This window comes from Eulemur rufifrons, chromosome 12 (genome assembly GCF_041146395.1).
Source record: "Eulemur rufifrons isolate Redbay chromosome 12, OSU_ERuf_1, whole genome shotgun sequence".
In the NCBI taxonomy this organism is placed as follows: domain Eukaryota; kingdom Metazoa; phylum Chordata; class Mammalia; order Primates; family Lemuridae; genus Eulemur; species Eulemur rufifrons.
The window spans coordinates 2,841,210-2,864,722 of NC_090994.1; the positions used below are offsets into that span (position 1 = coordinate 2,841,210).

General features: G+C 40.8%; 2 protein-coding genes across 2 annotated transcripts; one reads left to right on the forward strand and one right to left on the reverse strand.

The window, feature by feature from the left end:
• Positions 1-13,686: 13,686 nt before the first annotated feature.
• Positions 13,687-15,258, reverse strand: LOC138393563 (ubiquitin carboxyl-terminal hydrolase 17-like protein 6). Its single transcript, XM_069484776.1, is given in 2 exon segments — positions 13,687-15,113; positions 15,231-15,258. Coding segments are annotated over 2 exon segments (1,455 nt in total).
• A 5,015-nt stretch (positions 15,259-20,273) lies between these two features.
• Positions 20,274-22,316, forward strand: LOC138393564 (proline-rich protein 23D1-like). The gene is made up of 4 exons (XM_069484777.1): positions 20,274-20,350; positions 21,110-21,171; positions 21,391-21,458; positions 21,687-22,316. The coding sequence occupies exons 1-4, from the start codon at positions 20,274-20,276 to the stop codon at positions 22,314-22,316; spliced, it is 837 nt and encodes a 278-aa protein (XP_069340878.1).
• The last annotated feature ends 1,197 nt before the right edge of the window (positions 22,317-23,513 follow it).

Sequence of the window (23,513 nt, forward strand, 5' to 3'; positions counted from 1 at the left end):
ACATTTAAGGCTAGAGAAGGCATAAGCATCATTTCTTCAGATTTTTTTTCTATTTCAAACTTAAAGTTTTGATAAACATATTTGTACTTTTGAAAACTTCAAAGACAATACCTAAAATTCTCATTGTCAGCCTTGTCCCCATCACACTACTTCTCTCTATAATTAATCTCATTTTTTTCAAATTTGGTAACTGGAATAACGTATAGGGAGTGTTTTCTTAATTGTGGCTGTGAATTCATGAGAAGGAGTCTAGTAGGTAGAGTAAAATTTAAGCCCTGTGGAACTTTTTGAGGAAAGAGATAGACCAAAACTAATACAGAGACTTCTTTTGCCCTTGAGCAGATAAACAACATAAAGATAAAAGAGACATTGATAACTGTTGCTTGAAAGACCTAGCAAAAATTGAGAATAGAAGGCCTCATGCCTCAGGAATGGTCAGAGTAGGACTGTCCTTCAGAACAGCTGGTGCAGAGGTTCCTGGTTTGTGCTGCTGAACTGTCTTTGAATCTTATTTTGTACACTTGACTCAGGTAGAGTTGAGGGAGACTGCAGTCACAGATCCTAAGTTCTATAAGAAACTTGTTGAGTTCTGAAAAATGTTTAAGATTGTTCCAAGGTTCTCTGTATTTTTAATGAATTATAGACTAATGGTTTGTGTTTAATACTTCTTTTCTAAGTAGGAAACACTTCATAAATTAATATACATTAATTAATTGGATCTTTTAACACAAATCAAGTTAAATCAATTTGGTAAATGAGGAACGTATGGTTCATTTAGTGGAATAATTTAACCATAAACATGGTTGAAAAGTAACAAGTTATGATTATTGTTTGCCTTGTGATGAATCTAGAGTTACTTGAAATTGATGGGGAAGGAGTTTCAATTATGAATTTTCCAGTGAAAATTTTATAATTACCTATCTGGGAGTCATAATTACTAATCTGTTGGAAAATTTCCAAGTTATATTTTACAACAACTCCTATTACAGCCCTTTCTGATAAAGTTTGATGAATTTAGAGTGTGTTTGTCTCTGTAAATGTATTTGAAAAGCACAGTGATAGCTCAGCACTGAGAATAAACTGGCTGGAGCCCCAAACACAGTTTGATATTTCTACACACAATGTTACTCCCCCTTCCTCAGTGCTGTCACCTCAACCTTACCACTCTGGACATTGACTGGGAATGCTTTATCTAGACCTGAATGTCTGTGATGTTCTAGGAATCAGTGACCTTGGAAGATATAGCTATAGACTTCACCCAGGAAGAATGGGCCTTGCTTGACACATCTCAGAGAAAGCAGTACAAATATGTGATGCTGGAAAATATGAGTCACCTAGTCTCCATTGGTGAGTATATCAACATTTATGTATTTCTGTACAATTGCATGTATTCATTCAGTTCTTCATACATTCAACTAGGATTTAGAACATCTTCTCCCCATTTTGTCTCTAATCTCTGCCCTAATTCTTTAATATCCCTTATAACAACATGAGATAATGTTTATCACTTCAATAGAGTGTAATCCTGACCACAGTTTTATGTCTTTCTTGCTACTCAATCTCCAACACTGAGCATAGATCTGGAAACTTGATGAATATTTTTAAGTGCAAGAATTAGTGGATTAAATATTTTCTATATAACTATCCTGTTTAATATTCTGAGGCTTGAAACAAGATTAGTAAAATAATGAGCATATTTTTATATACATAGAACATAGATTTTTATTCTGAAGATGTATGATTGTTATATTATATTGGAAAATAATATCTACCCTACATTGGAGATATGTATTTTTCTCATTTTGGTAAGACTGAGGATTCTGCATTCTGTTATTCAGCTGAGTCATGGACATCAGCATCCGTAGAGCCTTACTGTTTGGGGGCAAATAATCTGGATTTTTTTAAATCTAAGGACAGACCTTTGATGTTTTCTCTATTCTAGGCATTGTTACCTGGGCTAAACTTTATTGTTCCCATTCCTTCATTATAGTCTGGCCTAAACTTGATGAAAATGCATGATAATTAGCACATAATTTAAAATTGATATACCTTTTTTCCATGAACAGGGTATCCACTCCACCAATTAGATGTGATTTTGCGATTGGAACAAGGAGAAGAGCTGTGGAAAGAAGGGAGAAAATTTCTTCAAGGCCAGAGTCCAGGTAAGCAGAAAGGATTAGGAGGTTCCTGATCAGTGACTGTGTGAGCCTTTAAAATACCAACTGAAGATTTTAAGTGAGTGATTATTTTCTAAAATGAATATATATTAATGGGCAAAATGCCTCAGATGTTGTCATTACTTGCATGTTTCAATAATTATTCATATTTGCCTACTATTACATTTTGTTTAGGGTAAAGGATATTCATGTACTTGTTGGAGTTAAAATTTCATACTGATTCTTCTCCTGATACTTTCCTTTGAAGATTTTCCATTTATTTATCTAGCCAACATCTCATCTCCATTTTACTTTTTTCATATTTCAATCCTGAAAATCTTCTCTAATTGTCAGTACTTTAAAATCTGTTTTTACCATCTACAGTAATCCTTCATTTGACATATTTGCCCCATCTATGTATAAATTTTTAAAACATACTAGCATGAGACTTGATTATTTTGAACGTTTTTCTTCCCCTGACGCGACTTTAAAATATATTTTTTCAATTGTTTTAGGTGGAAAAAGTTCCCTGAAAAGACAAAAACTGATATTCACATACCATGTCAGCAGGAAAGGCACATCCACCGTCATGCCAGCAGTAAGTATCATGGGTATGAATACTGGTCATGCAAATTAAAGATTTGGGAATGGGATAAGTTAGTAATTGAGCATAATCACCTGACTGGAATTGATTAAGTACTAAGAACTCTGAGCAAAAGTTTTTGGATAGTTTGAGTTTAGTGAATAAATTAAACTTAGCTCAAATTTATAACTTGAAATCTTTACAAAAAGGAAACAGAAACATTGAGGAGGTATTGCTTAAATCTAAATATTTGAAACACTGCAGCCTTCACAATTAATCTGATGAATTCTATGGTTAGAATGCTATAAAAAAATAAATTATTTGTATATGCAGAGAAGTAACACACTAAAGTATTTAATTAACATTGGAAAGATTTTAACTGGAATCTGTGACTGAATGATTAGGCTTGTAAAGAAAAGAATGTATGGAGGCATGTGAGAAAATCATTAATGGCCTTTTATCTCCTTCCCCAAATCAGAAATCTCACCCTCAAGAGGATCCTTTTGAACTGAATAATTTGGCAGAAGATTTCACTCACAGGTCTTTATCGATTCCTCAACATTTGTTAACTCACACCACAAAGAAATCCTATGTCAGAAAGCAGTGCAGAAAATCCCTCAGTGACATGTCATGCATTAGTCAAGATAAGCAAGTTCTTAATAGACATAAATCATATGAATGCCATCTATGTAAGAAATCCTTTGGTAATAGCTCTAACCTTAGACAACATGAGAGAATTCATACTGGAGAGAAACCATATGAATGCCAGGTATGCAGGAAAGCCTTCAGTCAATGTTCTCACCTTAGACAACATGAGAAAATTCACACTGGTGAGAAACCATATGAATGCCATCTATGTGGGAAAGCTTTCAGTCAAAGAGTTGTCCTTAGACACCATGAAAGAATTCACACAGGAGAGAAACCATATGAATGCCACACATGTGGGAAAGCCTTCCGTCAATGTTCTCACCTTAGAAGACATGAAAGAAATCACACAGGAGAGAAACCATATGAATGTCAACAATGTAGAAAATCCTTTAGTAGTAACTCTGGCCTCAGACAACATGAGAAAACTCACAGTGCAGAGAAGCCATATGAATGCCATGTATGTGGAAAAGCATTCCGTCAATGTTCTCAACTTAGACAACATGAGAAAACTCATACCGGAGAGAAACCATATGAATGCCATGTATGTAGGAAAGCCTTCAGTCAAACCATTGTCCTTAAACGGCATGAAAGAACTCATACTGGAGAGAAACCGTATGAATGTTATCTATGTGGAAAAGCTTTCATTCAAACTTCTATTCTTAAGAGACATGAGAGAACCCACACCGGAGAAAAACCATATGAATGTCATCTATGTGGGAAAGCTTTCAGTCAAACTTACCCTCTTAGAAAACATGAGAGAACTCATACAGTAAAGTAGCCATAAAAATGTCATCTATGTGGCTGGGTTAAGTGTGGGCAACATAATGAGACTGGAATCTAAAATAAAATCATAAAAATAAATTAGCCAGGTGCAATGGTGTGTACCTATAGTCCCAGCTATTTTGTAGACAGAGAGACATTGTTGCTTGAGCCCAGGAGTTTGAGGCCAGGCTGGGAGATATATGGCAAGAGCCCATTTCAAAAAAAAAAAAGTCATCTAAGTGGGATGCCCTTCAGTCACCATTCTTCCTTTAAATGATATAAGGGAATTCAACAATGGAGAGAAAATGAGAAATGTTTTCAGAAAATATTCTGACCTTAGATAACACAGAATTCGAAATGTAACTGACTTGGAAAAGAATTCAGCCATAGTTTAAACATACTAGAATATTAGAACCTTGAAGAAACATTGTCTGTAATCAATGTGGAAAATCCTTCCATTATCCCTACTCCTCAGTTGACATAAACACATTCATTTATACGTATGATATGTGTATTAGACCTTTAGTGGTTTGATCATAAATGGCATGAGAGGGCAAACTATAAATGTATTGAGCCTGTAAATATAATAAAAGTTTTCAGGAACAAATCAAAACTTTAAACACACTAGAGGACTTGTACAGCACAGAACTCCTAGTTCTGTAATCAGTATGAGAGTGATTTTATAATTTATTGTTAAGCAACATGAGAAAACTCCACTTGGGGAATCAATTAGGTCCAGAATAATTTAAACATTCAGCCAAGCAGTAGCCTTGGTGTACAGAAGAAATCTTATTGGAGGAATAACCTGTTAAATAAGAAATAAGAGGAAAGTCTTTACTTGGAGTGTAAAACCTCCTGATGAATACCAAACACTTTATAATGGAGAAGTTATTCAATGAACAATAATGAGAAATACTTTATTCATAGAGCAGCAGTTGTGGCACATGAGATGATTCACACTGGACAACATCCTGTCAGTGTTGAGCATGAAGTAAAGTTTTCCATTTTCATTTGTTTAGCCAACCTTAACATTCTCATGCTGAGGAGGTATCAATCATAAAATATACTACATTTTATATTAGACAACTGGCATTAGGATAAACAAACAAGCAAACAAATAAATCATGTTAAGTATCTCTACCCTACTGTGTGTGTGTGTGTATGTATGTATGTATGGATGGATATATATATAACCACAGAACACAAGGACATTTTTGGAGCTGAGAGATATGTTTAGTACCTTGGTTGTGTGGTGATGGTATCTGGGGTTTATTTATATGTCCAGACTCATCAAGATATGTATATTAAATGTATGCAATTTTTGTATGCCATTTATATCACAATAAAGGTTAAGAAAGAAAACTGACTCTAATATTTTTGTAATGAATTCTTTAACATACAATTCAGCAAGTCAGAATTTTCAGAAAATACCTATCTATGAAAAATATGACATTTAAGAGAGTGAAGTTATTGGGAATACTGAATGTTGAATTTTAAAAAATTATATTACACTTTTCAATAGATTAATACAATATCTAAATAATAAAACTTGTTGCTGAAAAATCTAATATATTGGTGATAATCTAGTTTTGTATGCAGTTCTAAACACATAAATTTGGGTCTGCAGTCCTTGACATGTGGGTAGAGATTCAGCCCTACTTTCTAAGTCTCCCTTTTCTCCAAAAGACCTCAGCTGTGTCCACACAGCTCAGCTACACTCATTCCAACTTCCCCTAAACACCAGCTGGCACCATCTATCCCAGAGGGTGACACAACAGGGACCTTCAACCCCACTTGTCAGATTTCTCAAAGTGCCATGACATGGATGTATCAGGGAATTGGGAACAATATCAAAGCCATATAGTATTTACCATTGAGTGGCCCAAACCTTGTTTTTGTCCCTGGGCAGCTAACTCTGGCCAGAGAGACAGGTATCTTTGCCTTCCCAGCCCATGGAAGATTCCCTGGATTTTTTCACTAACCCTTCTGAGTTAAGTGGAGGCAGGAATTAATTCTGTAACATATATTTTATCAAGGTCAGTCCTGACTTATGACACAGATAGGAACACAACTGTTCTCCCTCAACAGCAGCTCAGATGATAAAACAAGATAAAAATACCCTAGCTTATCAACCACCATGTAGGACCTTCTTGTTATTAATTTCCTGAAGAAAAATTTAAGTTTACACAAAGGGAATCTCCCCTGCTTTCACCTCAGGGCTAAGATATGTATTAATGTTATCTTTCTGCAAACCTCAATATTGAACCTAAACCTAAAGGGTAAATACTGCCAGAAGATCAACTGGGCTGACATATGCTGTTGGAAAATTGAAAAAATCTCAAACCATAGGCCTAACCGAGGCCAAGTAAATGAGCACATTGCTGAGTAAAACTGATACATCAGAATTTTTTAAAATTTCCCAAGTGATTTTACTCTGCAGCCAGGGAGGGACAATGTAGAAGAGAAAACCCCTGTGTCTGTAATTAATGTGGGAATGCCTTAGTTTATTGTTAAATAACATGAAAAAACTCCACTTGGGAGAAGACTTGGTCTGTGGATAAAGTGAAAAATATTCTACCAAGATGATGGTTGTTGTGTACTAGAAAACTCTATGAGGAAATAGTTGGTAAAACAAGAAATATGAGAAGAAAGGCTTTACAAGGGTAGTGAGTCCTCTTGTGAAATATCAAATACATCCTACGGGAGAAGTTATTCAATGAAAAATCATGAGACATCCTTTATTCATAGGGCAACACTCCTTGCACATGTGAGGTTTCACACTGGATGAAAACACTCTTAGTGCCACAAAAGAAGGAAAGTCCTCAGGGACCATGTATTCCTTAGTTAACATTATCTCACACTGAGGAGATATCAATCCTAGAATCAACATGGGTAAATCACCTGCTAGATTTCAGGTCAGAAAACTGGGTCAAGGACAGGGAGTGGACTCTAAAAATACACCTTTAACATAAATTACCAAATAATTCAGAATTCTGAGAAAATGTCTATTCATAAAAAATGTGGCATTTAAATGTATTGATCTGGGAATATTGAGTGCAGAATGATGTAAGAAATTAAAATGCTTTTCAATAGATCAGTACTTGCAAATGTATTTATTGTAAGCAATAAAACCTGTTGCTGAAAAACCTAAAAGGTTGATGGAGCTTCAAGTATTAATTATGAAGTTCTAACACAGAGATTTCGGATGATCATATCAATTCCTATGAATTCATCTTGCTATAAAACAAGAAAATGATCAAAATGTCAGTTACAGCAATAAAACCCTGGAACAAGAGGTGCCAGATTAAATGTTAAATGACAGCATGGGGATAGCAATTGTCAAAAATCAAACTACAGTAAACTGGCATTCCAATTCCTGCAAAATAGTATTCTCTGTTACTCTCCATCTCTGCTGATGTGTGAATCTTTCTGTGTGTTTCTGTGTCTTTCTCTTTCTGTCTGTCTCTCAAACACACACATGCACATAAACACACACAAACATATACAAAACACCCCTGCCTTCCACCCCATCCTGAATTCAGTAGATGACATATTAAAAATAGATCAACCAACTTCAAAGTATCAGATTTATTGCTAGTGACTCAAATGAAATGTAAATGAGTAAATTTTATGCAATTAGGGGAATTTTAATACTAATTAGGTAACTAATTATAAAAAGGACTTATTCTACTTCTTACTATAGATTATTTTTTCTGGTTTATTTTATATCCTCTTGAATAGATTTTTCTCTAGGCTAGTATGGGGTCCCATTTACTGATGATGGTTAGGAGGGTTTCACTGCAGACATTCATACATACAGCTGGTCCCCATTGTACTGTCTGGTGTCCATTTGAAGGATGACTCAGCCAAAATGTTCTCAGCCCCCTCTGGAAGCCAGGACAAGTTTAAGACTCTAAGGGTAGAAATTCTTATACAACCTTTTATTTTCTTAAATCAAATCCAGCAAACACAGCATATAGCATTTGGTAATTTTTTCCATATTTAAGTTTTCCTTATAAGTCTGGATATTTGCTATTTAAAATTTAGTTTGAAATGCAGATGAGCTTTACCTTTGTTCTTCTGAAGATATCTTTATATCATTAAGGAAAGACTGCACGTAGTTTTTCATGATAAATGTTGCAATCAGGACAACTAAATAAGATATTAAAACAATGGGGCCAGCCAAAATCACAGGAAAAATTATTCCCACAGTATTTATATTTCCAAAAATATCCCAACATTCAGGTACAGGGCTCATTTTCCCCATTCACCAAATGAACTCTTTCCTGACATTCTCTATTATCTCAAATATACAAAAATTTAAACATTCTTCACACATAAACACCAACACACATTCACCTCATATGTAAATGTACACTAAACACAAACCCTCTTCAAATAGAAACTTTAATGTGTCACCAAGGCCAGATGATATGCACAAACACTCTCCATTGCCAGATGCACAAGCCTATGCCTTTCAGCCACACACATAAACCATAAAAACATAATAAAAATGACACATCTTCAAAGCTCTGTAGGTCGCCCTGCCCATTACTCTCCAACAACACACTCTGAAACCTCTTTGGATAACCCGTCCAAGTAACTATTACACGCGATGCCAGTAAGAGACACAAGGAAAAATAAATATCATCCCTGCATCTCCCATATAAACTCCAAAATTGAATATTTAAAACTGCTAAGTTGATTCACATGTATTTCACATTGTCAAAATTGAAGCGTCCCATACTCCTTCAACAACTGACTCTCCAAACACATCACAAACTGCAAACCCTCAAACTCAGTAAAAATCCAATCTTCTCCAATAATCTTGCAGTGGGGACTCTCACCCCAAAATCCAATATACACATATGCACACGTTGATTAATATGCCATGAACTCATCCATATAGAAAGTCACCCTCTGCATTACCTCCCTACTCACATTGCAACACAAAATATTTCCCTATGTGGCCTCTACACTGGAAAGTAGGGCACACACCACGGGACTAGTGTGCACATAGCTATCCCCGAACTCTTCTTTTCTCGTGAAGGGTGGGAGAATTCCCCCCAGGTCTAGGCTTAGAGGCTCCTTGAATCAGTGGCTGGAAAGGGGAGGCCTGAGGAGAAACAGGGCTGAGCCCTACAAGGGCACGAGTATGAGGTGAGGACGGAGGGCGGGGGTTCCCAGGACAGGGCTGGGGTCTGCAGAATCCCTGGGACAAGGCTATGGCGCGGTGTCCTGGCGCTGCCCTCAAGCATCCAAGAGGTTCCAGAATCTACTTCCCGCGATTAGGGACTTTCTTCGTGGTGAACAGTGGAGAAGGAGAAAAGAACGAAGACGGAAAGGCCAGGACAGTGCCCACCTTTGAGCTATTTTAACTAAAAATGGACGCGGACCGTGGACCCCACAGCGGAGCGACAGATCTGGGAGCGTCCGAAAACACCGCGACGCTACCGCGGGCGGGTCTGTGGCTGTAGGGATTGTGTAGCCCGCGGCGAACCGTGGACCCAGGTGCAAAACACGGGCGACAGGGCGCGCAGGACCCGGTTGTGAACCAGAAACACTCAAACTCACTCTAGCAGCAAAAGTCCGCTTCCAGGTCAGCAGGAAACTGGTCGTTCCACAGGGACGGGACCTAGACGCAGGCGCAGTGCGCCTCCCTCCTGGCGTTTCCGGGTCAGTCTCTACTTCCGCCTGGTGGATCCTGAGACTTCCGGTTTGTCTCCACGCGATTGTGTGGTGTGCGCGGTGGGTCTGGGCTTCTTCCACCCACTTCAAGCATTAATAAAATGGTTCTCATGTTTTATGGCAACAGCTTATTGTTGTCAGGCAATTTATATTGTTCCCTCCGAACAGCGAAAAATCGGTTGACCTTAAAGGCCATTTCCGTGCACGGATGGAGAAGAGGCGCTGTCTGCGCAGCCGGTGCGACTGCGTCCCCGGGCTCCGGGGGGCGACGGGGGTCGCTGTGGGGGGTGGGGAATATGCAGTTGCACGTTCCGTCTGTCCTAGACCCCGGTTTCCATTGCCTTTCCCTGTTCACCGGAGCGGTGGAGAAGGAAAGCACCGGCTCAGCCGCAGGGACTTCACAGGGCCAGGACCTGGGCAGTGAGGGCGGAGGGCAGAAAACTGTCTGAGAAGAGCAAAATTACTGCCTGTTTATATACACACATCTACTTTTTACTTCCCTTCTTTGCACTTAGTTCTTTTTCTATTTCACACTTGAGATGATTTTCAATTCAAATACTTTTAAGGTCAATATGAATTATATCTCATAATTTAATTGATTCATTAATTTCTATATACTTTGTAATTTTTGTCTTTACCTTTATTCCCAGAGTATCTCAAAAGTTATTTTAAATTAGAAAAAATGAGTTATTTTAATGTATGTTTTTGTTTTCTATTTATGAATATTTCATAGCCAATATGGATAATGAGGCTTCTAAAGTGTATACTTCTGTGGAGCTATGTGGAAATTGCTTTTATCTAATAAAAAATTAATTTTTCAATATTTTTAGGAACATTCAATAGGGAAGTCTATACTTTCACATAAATATTAAAAGAGTAGTAAAACTGGATATTCAAATTTCGATAGCCTCATTTATACCCTTAATATATTTTAATGTGAAGTATGTGAGTTTATAGTTACTTTTCTATTTCTGGTGGACATTGTTAAGTTTGAGCTACCTAGATTGTAGCAAGAACACTTCCCAGTTGTTCATGGTGCTGAAATTTCTCAAAGATTATGTCCCCAAAATGGTACCCTATTGGTTTTCCCATAACTAAATTCTCAGTTTCTCAACGTTTTAAGTATTTTCAGAAAGTGTTGAGTGTTTCTTCTCAAATTTTGGAGGATAACTTTCTTGTAGGCTAGATATTAGAAAGAAGCCTGTGGTTCCTACAGAGAAGAGGCAACAGCCTTGCCCGGTGCCATCCCTGTCTGTCTCCAGGGCTGAAACCATTTCCCGAGATCAGCTCATTTCTCTCATATTTGTTAGTAATTGGACACAGATTCAGTAGCCAGGACTGTACACAATTTGGTGATCAAGATATCCAGATATCTGAACCCCTAATCAATATTTTTAGTACCCTCACACTTTTCATAGGATATAACTCTGCCTGTGTAAATCACTCAGCCTCCCACTTACCTGCATGAATTCTGTGTTCATTTTTATACACAGCATGTGCCTGGGAAGCCTCAAGATTAACAGAATTGTTTCCTCTTTAGTTCACGTGAGGTACATATTGTTTGGAAGCACTCTAAGGGAAGCTGATCCCGTAAGATGAATGGCAAGCTCTTTCACCATATCTCTGACTGTTTCCTTGGCTGGGATTAAATCAAATGAGTTGGAGTGCACTCTATACATATTTTTTCAATTTATATTTTCCTTAATGTATTACAGTCTTTCTTAAAATGAAAATACAATGTACAGGAATCCCTGGAAAAACATCCTCACTGAAGAACTAGTGCCCTTTACAGGGGAAACTATAGCCCGACCCATGCACAGTGGTTATAGGATGGCAAATTGGTGGGTTTCACTAAGATGAAGTTAGTCTATTGTTCTGTGGTGGAGTCTTACATCAATTCTGTTCTAATAAAACCTTCCTGCATCCTGAGCCCCTGATACCTGTATTTGCAAATCAAAGAAGATAAAGACCCACCAAAATAATTCAAATTTCAGGATGCCAAGCAAGGTGGACCATTGTATTCATTGACTCCTGTGATCCTTAGAGGATTTTAGAGGGAGAGAATTCTTGTGCATCTAGCCTCTTTTTTAATGGAACTGAAGACCCGGGATCTGTGGTTTTTGTCAAAATGCATGAGACACTCAGTAATAAGGCAGTATTTAGGCCATGGGACAAGGTTTTAGGAGTATAGAGATATAGCCTCTGACTCAGGCTGCATGAAGTCAGGATCTTTTCAGAGGGTATGGTGGACTGAGTGTGTTCCAACCTTCAGTTCCTTTACTTTGATCTTTTCACGGACCTCATGAGCTCAACCAGGAGGCACCTTGTGCTTAAGAACCAGAGTCCTAAAGTGTGAAAGAAACACTCCTGAGAAAGTGGCTTGACAGGGAGGAGGAGCTGTCATTTACCCTTCCTCAGAAAATCCTTCTCTCTACAGAGCCATACAACTTTTCTTGGTCTTAGTAAAACTTTCCTGTCAGATAGAGATTGGAGCTAGCAAGGGATTGATGTGTTATCCTTGTCCACCACCTCCAATGGTTCTTAGACAGTGCTGGGCATTTGGATGATGTGGACAGTGTTTAACAGTGCAGATTCCCTAGCTGTATACAGACACTGGAAAGTGTTATCTCAGGGGTAGGACATAAGCATCAATATATTTTAAAGCTCACTAACTGCTTTGAATGTGAATCCAATTGAGAATAATTCTGCACGCACTGCTTACCACACTTTAGTTTGCATAAATATCATTCAGATATATTGTTAGTATGTACATTTTGATTCATAGGGGGTGGGTTTTACCTTATATTCTGTATTTCTAATAAGGTGCTACCAAGGTTTTCATTACTCTCACTTAGTTAAACATTGATGACTGTAACTACCAAGAAATTGAACTGAGGTGTTTTAGAAATTAGGCCCTTTGCAATATAGGAAGACACCAAATCTACAAAAAAAATATATATATATATATATATATTAGGCAGGTGTGGTGTCACCTGCCTGTAGTTGCAGCTGAGCCAGGAAGATGTCTCAAGCCTTGGAGCTGGGGGTTGCAGTGAACTGTGATCTTGCCACTGCACTCGACCCTGAGTAAAGAGTGAGACCCTGTTTCTGAGGAAAAAAAGAAACCAAAGTACCTATGTCATATTGGGATGAATTTTATTAACATTGAAACAGATTTAAAAACTACAGCTTTATAGTGAAATTTAATAACCATATACACACAAGGTCAAATTTAATCATTATACAATAGGAGCAACATATCTACAAAACATGTAGACTTTCTAGCCTACTGTATCCAGAGAACACACCATTAGACTTAATTTGATAGCCCACCAAAATACATGGAACAATCTATAGTAGATGAAGGCTTGGAAAAGTAAAAACATCATACGTGTCTTGAAAACTTACTCCTATTTCAATTAAAGTGTCACTATGATTCATAGATATCACACAATACCAAAATGCAAACTATCCACAAGTGAGAATAAGTATGAACGTAGCACTAGAAAATCCTGACACCCCATAATAGATCCCATACTCTCTAATAATCTCACAGTAGAATCCTACATTTCAATACCTAAAATTCAGAATTCACAATAAATTTCATATGCTGTAAACATCTGCACATAGAAAGTTCCTTCAAATGTTCAGAACATTTGCAAACCCAAAAGAAAGTATTTCACACGTGTGGCCTCACCCTGGAATGTAGCCACCACTAACCAATGGCTCCAGGTTCATATAGCCAAACTAGACCTCTTGATTTGTACCTTTCTTCCTCCAGTAGTGACTGTGTGTGTGTGTGTGTGTGTGTGTGTGTGAGTGATTGCGCATGCATGAATTCTCATATTACTAGAACACAACCAGAGACCTTGTGCCCTGCTTGTTCTTCCTCTTGCTACCTCTGGCCCTCCTACCCAGACAAGGGACTTTGCTAATTTTCAGAGACATCTGCTCTGTTTCTTCCTTGTCTGATTTCTGCAGCAAGTAATTGTCCTTTTTAATCTCACTCTTGTATTTTGGTGGATGAATCATGACTGCATTGGAAGGCAGGGTTGATTCTATTTTCCTGATGTTGAATTCAGACTTCGGTCAGTTTTGTTCCAGGAGGCACTTCCACTGATGTAAGGAGAGTTCTCTAGTTGTTGTTTTTTCCAAGTTTTCCTCGAACTCAGGAAACTTGATGCAGGAGTCACTTTTGAGCTTTCTCTGGGTTTCTCCCTTGTCTGTGTCTTCAGCCCCAAGGGCTCTTGGTTTCTCCCCTGTTGATGCATGCTCACTGTCTCTCTCCAGTTCACTCTTCTGGATATAAAAGAGGAGGTAGGCAGGTTGACTGAGGACAGAAGAAATGTCACAGGTGGTTACTTTAGCATCATCCATTTTGTACCACTGGCCATTCCCAGCTTTGACATAGCAGAAGTAATGTCCACTTTGACAGCTCCTCCCAGCATGGACTAGCACAGCATAGAGGAGGTAAATAAGTGGTCCTCTCTTCTGCTGAGACATGTATGGTTGCATGTCAAGACACTCGGGATATTGCACTTCTTTTGCAATTTTGTTGCCTGTGATATCAGAGAACCTTTTCAATACAAGGATGAGGACCTTGGAGGCAGTGTGCAAATTCAAGGACTTGGAGGCAGGTACCTTCTTTAGACAACTACTGCAGTCATAGGCATTCTCTCCATCCAGGTGTTCGGGCTTTACCAACTGTTGTAAAGCTTGGCTCACATTAGGAGCTGCTTCAATGTCCAGGGCAATGTCCAGGTACGGGTCAAAGGTGTCTGAAATGCCATGGCAGTGGAGACACTTGATTTGAGACCTCCAGTACCCTCCAAATATTTGATGGATTAGGGTTGTGTCCTCAGAGTGACCATCTAAGGGCTTGTGCCCAGACAGACAAGCTTTCTTCATGGCATCCACAGTGAACATCAGAAACTCATGGGCATCTTCTTGCTTGTATCTATGGAAGCCAGCAGCCAGTGCAAGTGAGGGCTTGATAACCTGGCCGGGCTGGTGCAGTGCCCGTGTAACATGAGCTTCCATAGTGCACAGCATGCAGAATTTCTGATGACGACAGGTTAGAGAATGCTCCTGGGACAGCATATAGTTGGCAAGGGGTGGTGTGTATGTCAGACACTGCAGGGCAGCATTCATGTAGCAGGTGTTTCCCACATTCCAGAGCCCAGCACCAACCTCATGTCTCTTCCACATCAGCAGAATTTTGTCCCTGTGAGCCAATTGCTTTGTCACAGGAGCCTCTTTAGAATACAGGTCGGGATCTGTTGGGAATAACAATGATGAGTACTCAGGTGGGTAACGACTGGGGTGGTGTTTAACATCAGCTAAATTTGGCTGAGAAGTTTTGAGTTTTGGAAAGACACTGAAAGGAGACTCACCTGGCCTGTGGAGTGAAGCAGCCTCCATGTCTCCAGGAGTAATGATTCCAAGGCTTCCCAGCTGGGATCTCAACTGGAAGAAGGACGCTTCCTCTTCTGAGACTATCTTCAAATGGCAGGTTTGTCTCCACAGCAGCCATTTTATGGCTCATCCAACTCCTCACACCCACTCACTAGGTACAAGATGCACCAATCAAGTCCAAGCACTTAATCGGATTAGGAGGCCTCAGGGTGTGTTCTCTGGAAATCCCCAGATAATCCAATTAGCGCCATCCCCATTACCATTTAGAGAACACCTGGAGCAAATTGAACTATCAGGATTGTGCATAAATATCCTGAGAGAGGAACGGGGTAGGGTAGTGGGCATATATTTGTTTTAGCTCTTTGAAAACAATAATGGAGGAACATTAGATATTAAATAAGAAGTTGGACTCACACTTCCTGATTTTAATTCTTCCTACAAATCTATAGTTACTAAGGCATAATGGCACTGGTGGAGGGTCAGACACAGAGACCAAGGGAATAGAACAGATGGCCCAGAAATAGCCCCTCCTTCTATGATCAATGGATATGGATGCTTGGTACAAATGTATCAAAACCTTTCAGTGTGGAAAGGATAGTGTTTTCAAACAGTGCTGCTGTGAAACTTAGATATCCACAAAACAACGTAAATTTCCCCTCTCATCCCTCAAGTTACAGAAAGATGCTTCCCCTTCTCAGACTTCAAATTGCAGGTTTAGTCATCTCGTCAGCCCTTTTGTGGCTCATGCCTCCCGCCATGGCCAGCATACCCACCCACTAAGTAAAAGGTCAACAATTAGGTCTAATCCATTAATTCCCTCAGGGGTTTTACAAGAGGGACTTTGGTATTCTGGTGAGAATCCCATGGGCCTTATCCACATTACAATTTATTGAACACTTGAAGCAGATTTAGATATCAGTATTCTCCATAAATACGCTGAGAGTTCCACTGAGTTGGGGTGATGGGTATCCCTCTGTCTGCCTTCTTCCAAAAGAAAGAGAAGGAATAAAATGGGAAGAAGTGACATGTGTATGTGTGTGTGTGTGTGTGTGTGTTTATCCATACTTCCATGCATTTACATTTTCAAAGTACTAAAATGCCTTAGGATGCTGAGTAAGAAGAAGCTGGACTCATCCTTCCTGATTTTATATCTTACTACAAACTACATTAATAAGTCAATGTGTTGCTGGCATAAGATCAGACCTAGAGATGGAAGGAACAGAATAGGTAGCCCAGATATAACCCCTGCCATCTGTGATAGACTGGTTTGAGTGATTGATACAAGGGTGTCAAAACTTTTATGGAGAAAGTGCAGTCTTTACAAAATACAGTGTTGTGAAACTTAGATATCCACAGGAAACCCTAAAAGTTAGACCTTATGAAAAATACTACACAAAATAATAAAATTACCTCACACAAAATACTAAACTTTATTCTGAAATTAATGAAAGACTAAATGTACATAGTAAACTATGAAACATTTAGAAGACCATATGGGGGATGTGTTCATGGCATGGAATTTCTGGGGATTTCTTGGATGTGACACCAAAGAACAGGCATAAAAGAAAAAAATAAGTAAATTAGGGTTTATCAAAATTAAAACTTTTATTCATAAAGGCCACTATAAAATGAGTGACAATAAAACACATAGGATGGGAGAAAATATTTGCCAAATATATATCTGATAAAGGACCAGTATGTGGAATATTAAAACTTTTCTGCAACTTAAAAAAAAAAACAAATTAAAAGGAAAAAAAGTATAAAATAGACTTAATGAATTCATAAAGAGATGTTCAACGTCTTTATTTATTAGGGAAACACTAATCAAAATGCAATGAGATAATGCTCTGCTACTGTGAGAGTGGCTGTTTAAATCAATCAATCAATCAGAGCAGAGATTAAGTGTTGTTAAGGTTGTAGAAAAATGGAATCTCTATACACTGGTATTGAGAAAGAGAAAATGATGAAATTCCTGTGCAAAACCACATGACCATGCCTCACAAAATTAAAGACATAATTATCAATTATCACATGCTCCAGAAACGTCACTCCTATGTATACAGACAAAGGGTTGAAAAGCAGATGCTCAAAGAAATATTCATGCATCTTTGTTCATACTATCAAAGTTCACAAAAACAAGGGTGAAAACAACCCAACTATTCAACAGTGGATGAATGGATGAAAAAAATTGGGTGTTTGTGTGTGTGTTTTTCTGTGTGTGTCAATGTAACATCATTTGGTCTTAAAAATAGATAAAGTTGTCTATTTTCAAGTTGCTAATGGAGGAGAAATGGTGGAAACAAAGCTTCTATCAGCCAATATTAGAGGGGTGTAAACAGCATTCACTGTGTCTGTACAAGTAAGTAGAAGATGGAAATGAAAGTGCAAGAAACAGAGCTCCATCTGGCTCTCCAAAGGCATTTTAGGAACAATTCTTTGAGGCACAAGGCAAGGTGAAAAATCAGCCAGTCACCAAAGGACAAATACTTTAGGATTCATGGCATATGAGTTTTCTAGAGCATTCTTATCCACAGTGACAGAAAGAATTGTTTGGAAGGACTTCCCAGAGGGAAAATGTGGAGTTAAGGTTTGAAGTTTACAGAGTTTCAGTTGGGAAAATGAGAGGTCGCTGAGATGGATGGTGGTGAGGGTTACACCTCAAGGCGAATGCACTGAGTGTCACAGGATCACACTCAGAAATACAATTAAAATGGTATGTTTTATATTAAGCACATTTTAACTCAATAAAAATGCAAAGTGGAAGATGAAACAGGTATATGTACAAATATTTATTTTTCTTACAGAAAGTATATGCTCTTAAAACTGTGCAGGTATACCAACGCATTGGTTTTCAATCTACTGCAAAATGGCAAACAACAAAGTAGGGTGCTTCGTTTCTGGAGACCATTAATTGAAATGTAATAGGATTAAGTTAACTAGGTTAGGTCACACCTACAACTGCCAACCCATGGAACTGTATAAAAGTCAGCGCGGGCAGGCCTCCCTCAGTTCCCCTATGCAGGAGTCCCGGCTGCTGCATCACACCCAGCAGAGATTTTCCAGCGTGAACTCAACTCCTCTGAAATCCTACTGAAGGACAGGAGGTGAACACTTGGATTTCAGGTTGGTTTCTTTCACCAATTTGTTTTTCAGACTATACTTCAGAAAAATACTAGAGTGAAAAATATATATATGTATATATATGTAACATTGTGGTTTTAACTTATGGGATAAGGGTTTTTGTCCTTTTTAATTGTATTTCTTTGAAAAGAGACATAAAACACTTCAGTTTAATATCAATTATTTCATAAAAGTTCACATTCTTAAGCAAATATTCCCAGCCCACTGATTTTGTGGGTAGACAGATAAACAGTTTTGGAAAGTTAGTGATTTTGGCCATGAACATGTGAAACCTAAATATTTCATTTGTTCATCATTTATCCAAACATATTCATTATGAATTTATTTGAAATTAGATAAGTAGTGGGGCTCTGAAGATAGAGTAGTAATTGAAAGGCTGTAGACCACAAACTTCCAGTTTAGTAGGAAAAGAAGTAACATTTGTATGTGATTTTTCTGTTTGGAAACGGTATGTTTTAATGTCAAAATGACAATTCAAATTTTAACAGCTCATTATTAAACTGATGAGATTATCAGCTAAAGGGAAAGGGAATCCACACAAAAATTTACAGCAGTTCCCCAGAGAGAATGAAGTGCTGAGCTGAGGAGCCTGGTGGGGTAGGGGAGCAACGTCAGAGGTTTCCATCCGCTGTGTTCCTAGTGATTACTGGGCACGTTCCCTACCCTTCCGGGATAGAATCCAACCTTCTTCATTTTGCCAGAGAATTTTTAATTTCAAAAGGGTTGTTAATTCTGACTTCAGCCTTTTTGTGTCTGGCTATCTGAAGGAAGTTTAGATGAGCGTGAAAAAGGAGAGCTTATGGATTCATAATTAGGAATAGTCAAAGGGACACTTGACTTACAATTCTGCAATTAGTCTCTTAGGGAACACAGGCACTAAATAAAATTGCAAACAGATTAATGTATAGTGATATATTGGAAACTAGGTCAAGGTATCTTTTACCTACTTGTCTTATGTTCGGAGCTTAATATGCTTGGATCATTTTCCCCAAGAGATTCATTTTGAACTGTGATTCTCATGAACAAATATGTATGATTTTAATATTTAAAAAGTGTAGCTGGCCTTCCTTGTCCATCCACTTCTGTGGATTCAACCAATTGCAGATTGCAAATGTTCAGAAAATAAAATTTCCACAAAGTTTCAAACAGCAAAACTTGAATTTACACTGCAACTGTAAGTACTATGTTGAATCCACACAAATGAAGTGTGGTGTAGACATGTTATTACGTGTATTATAAGTAAACTAGAGATGATTTAGAGTGTTTGGGTTGATGCGAAGAGGTTATGTGCACATTTTACATCAGAAACGTGAGTATCCACACACGTTTATATACCCAGGGGATGTAGGACCGATCCCGCAAGGATACTAGGGAGGATTGTACAAAAGAATCCCACAGAGAATAATTATCCTGCCCAACTAATAAACAGAGTGTGATAGAAAGTGAATATCACTAACACAAAATCCTACTGGATTGGGGATGACTCAGGGTAGAGGACACATAGCACCGATTTTGATTTTGAACGGATGAGGCTGATTCTGGGGGTGCCCCCACATGATGGAGTTATGTGGACACCTCCCCCCTGAAGGCCCCTCCCATTATATAATCCGCAGCACAAGCCAATCACACCCGGCCCTGCTGACCAATCCCTGGGCTCTGTGCCTTCCTAAGGACTCCTAAAGGACTTGCCAGAGACCTCACTCTCAGAGCACTATTCAACCTGCCACAGGCAGGGAACACTCTCTCCTCCAGGCCCTGGCTGTGTGTGCCCAGCTGGGAGCTGACATCTGTCCTTCATTTAAGGTAAAGATCAAGGATTTTCAAGAAATAGGATAAAGACTGACGTTGGCAGACACAATCCCGTGCACAGAACCTTTACCATGTATGGTTACCGACGCCCAAGAAGCCCCAGCGAGTCCGGGACCCGAAAGGAGGCTGACCGTGCAGGAGAGAGCAGGTGTGTTTGAGTGTGTGTCTGCCTGGGGTCCCCAGTAGGTTGACATGTGACTGTGAGTGTGTGTGTGCGTGTGCACACATGACTGTGTGCTAGAGAGCCACGCTGGGGCAGAGATGGCATCCTGGAATGCCATGACGTTGAATGTTCTGAATGAGGACAGCCGGGGAGGCGTGAGCCCTGCAGAGTTAGCCCCCTGCTCGGGGGGCGGCGGTGTTGGGGTGCGTTTCCGTCAGTGGCCCTGTCTCGGGTTGCCCCGTACTGTCAATCCACGTCTCCTCTCTAAATGGAAGTCGTGTCTCCTACGCATAGAAAGGACTAGCGTGGACATGATCTAAGTGTTCTACCTCGTGCTCCTAGGAGAGGCAAGTGTTCCCACCATCTCTACTCCGCACACACTCTAACTGCATAGATGCAGGGGTCAAATACCCAGAATAACAACTTTTCCCACTAAAGTCCGCAGACCAAATGACATGTCCCCCCTCTCATGTGGGTGAGCTCCTGAGGCAGCAAACTGCTTCCTGTGGTCACCACCCTTTATCACATGCCACCCCTGACTCAGGGAAGACCCTTCAGAAGGGGCGAGGGTGAGGGGTGGGCTTTAGGGCACATCGAGTGCGGAGTGTATTTGGAGTTCAGGGGAAGTGCATGTGGCCGAGGGCCCCAGTGAGAATGTGGGCTGGCTGACAGATGCAGCTGTGAGCTGTGAGAAGGGACTCCGTCACTGTGTGGAAGCCTGACTGGTCCCTCTCTGTCCTGCAGCTCAACTCCTGCAAGAGTGAATCCACCCAAACGGCAGCAACTGGAACAGCGTCCCAGGACAGGTAAGACATTTTCCCTGCTTTTCCTGAAGTTCCCACCGCCTGGCACCAACAGTCACATGCACAAAGTCATGAAAGGAGAGGGCGCTTCCTCCAGGGTGAGGGCAAAGGCATCCTCGGTCCTCGTGGCAGATGTTCTGTGAGTGGCTTCCTGCAGGTCGCACCCTTAGCCCCACACCCTGCAGAGCCACAGCCTTTTCCCTCCCTCTGCTGTCCCCACAGGTGCAGAATCACCTGCAGTTGAAGGAGCTCCTCACTTGGATCCATGCCAGCCCCTGGAACCAGCCCAGGTGAGTTCCTCTTTCCTGGATGGCAAAGATTGGACATTGCTGCCTAAAATCCAGGGTCGAGGGGGCATACAGGGGTGTGCATTTCGGGAGAGTCAGCATGACAGCAAACTGTGGGAGGGAATTGGTGTTTTAAAGTAGTAGAGGGTGCAGTTGCTGGTGGGTCCCTCCCCATCAGCACCGTCTGTAGCCTCTTTTGAAGTGGGAGCACTCAGGGCTGTCTCTCCACAGGAGCACTGTGATTCCAGCACAGAGGCGCTCATGGTGGTCCTGGAACCAGGGGCAGGGCTGCAGTTGAGCCTGGGAGAAGAAGTCGTCACCCTGGTCCCGCAGACAGCCATGCAGGTGACCCTTGGAAATGTGGTCCTGGTGGTGGTCCCTGAGCATGTCCTCAGGTCACTGGAAGGTCGGCAGTTACTCGTGGAGACCCACTGCATCTTGCCCTGCCCTGCTGATGTCACCTGGGAGTTCCACATTCAAGATGGAGACGCCCCGGCCGTGGGAGCAGAAGAGATGCTTGTCCTGCAGGTAGAAGAGGAGGCTGCTCCCCTCGACCTCCAGCCCTTTGTGAGGCCCCCTGGAGACCAGGTTGCTGGGATCAGCCCTTCTCTCCTGATGACCCCGTTCTATGTTCCATGCTTCCTGATGTCTGGCCCCCAGCGCTTCCCCCTCCCACCCACTCCTAGTCCCGTGAGACTCCCTCGGCCAACCGACGGCAGCTTCAACCTCCGTGGTCTGGAGCCTGTGCCCAGCTCTGCCCTCCGACCTCTGCCCCCTTCGCCAAGTCCAGGGCCCCGGATGTGCCGCAGGGTTCACTATAGGCCGCCCAGCAGAGCACGGCGATGTCTGTTCCCAAAGTGATGGACCCAAGAGCCACCCTGCTTTGCTGGGTCAGGGATTGACCGAGTCCCTGTCAGTGCGCCCCCAGGACATGGAGGGAGAGCCGTACCAGTGACATCTTGCTTCTCCCTGGCTGTGACCTGCCATCATTGCTTGTTCTGGGCGTCAGAGGGCCCCACACGCTGTAGGGATGGGGAATGGCAGGGATTTAAGATAACATGTTCCTGTTGCACTTGGCACACAGTGTCCCCTAGAATTTCCCTTCCTGACCCAAACACATGGGTCACTCCACAGACGCCCTGACAGCCCTGTGTGAGAGGCTGCTCCCAGCACTCAGCGGCCAAAAATTCTTCTGAACACAGCGGCTCATTCCCACGGTCAGCACCGCCCCTCCACCCGTCCTTGTGCTGCTTGGTCTGTAACACGGGTAGTAACAGCTAATGGGGTGACGGATACCGCATTTGATTAACTCACGTCGTATACCTGTATGAAAACATCACATGTACCCTATGAATGCTTTCGACTCGTATATACCCATAAAAATTAAAAATAAAAATTTTTAAAAACATTCGGGCTGTGATCGGAATGTGTGACTGCTCTGTCTTGCTTCCAACTGACACACTCCCCTCTGCCTTCGGAGAGATTGTGTGTCCATTCACTGTTGCCTTTGCTTTGTTGTTTTTTTGGGGGGTTTTTTTGTTTTTTTTTGAAGACAGAGTCTCACTCTGTTGCCCAGACTAGAGTGAGTGCCGTGGCGTCAGCCTAGCTCACAGCAACCTCAAACTCCTGAGCTCAAGCGATCCTCCTGTCTCAGTCTCCCGAGTAGCTGGGACTACAGGCATGCACCACCATGCCCGGCTAATTTTTTCTATATATATTTTTAGCTGTCCATATAATTTCTTTCTATTTTTAGTAGAGGTGGGGTCTCGCTCTTGCTCAGGCTGGTCTCGAACTCCTGAGCTCAAACGATCTGCCCACCTCGGCCTCCCAGAGTGCTAGGATTACAGGCATGAGCCACCGCGCCCGGCCCTTTGCTTTGTTTTTGATTCTTTTATTTATTCTTCTTGTGCTCATGGACTAACAATTGTGTATCTCACAAATTTCTTGGCAAAACTGGGGACATAGATTTGAGCGGGACAAAGAAGTTTCTAGCTGTCATGTAGGGAGAGGGCCACGCACACGGTAATTTCACATGATGGAGGAAATAGGGACTTGGCA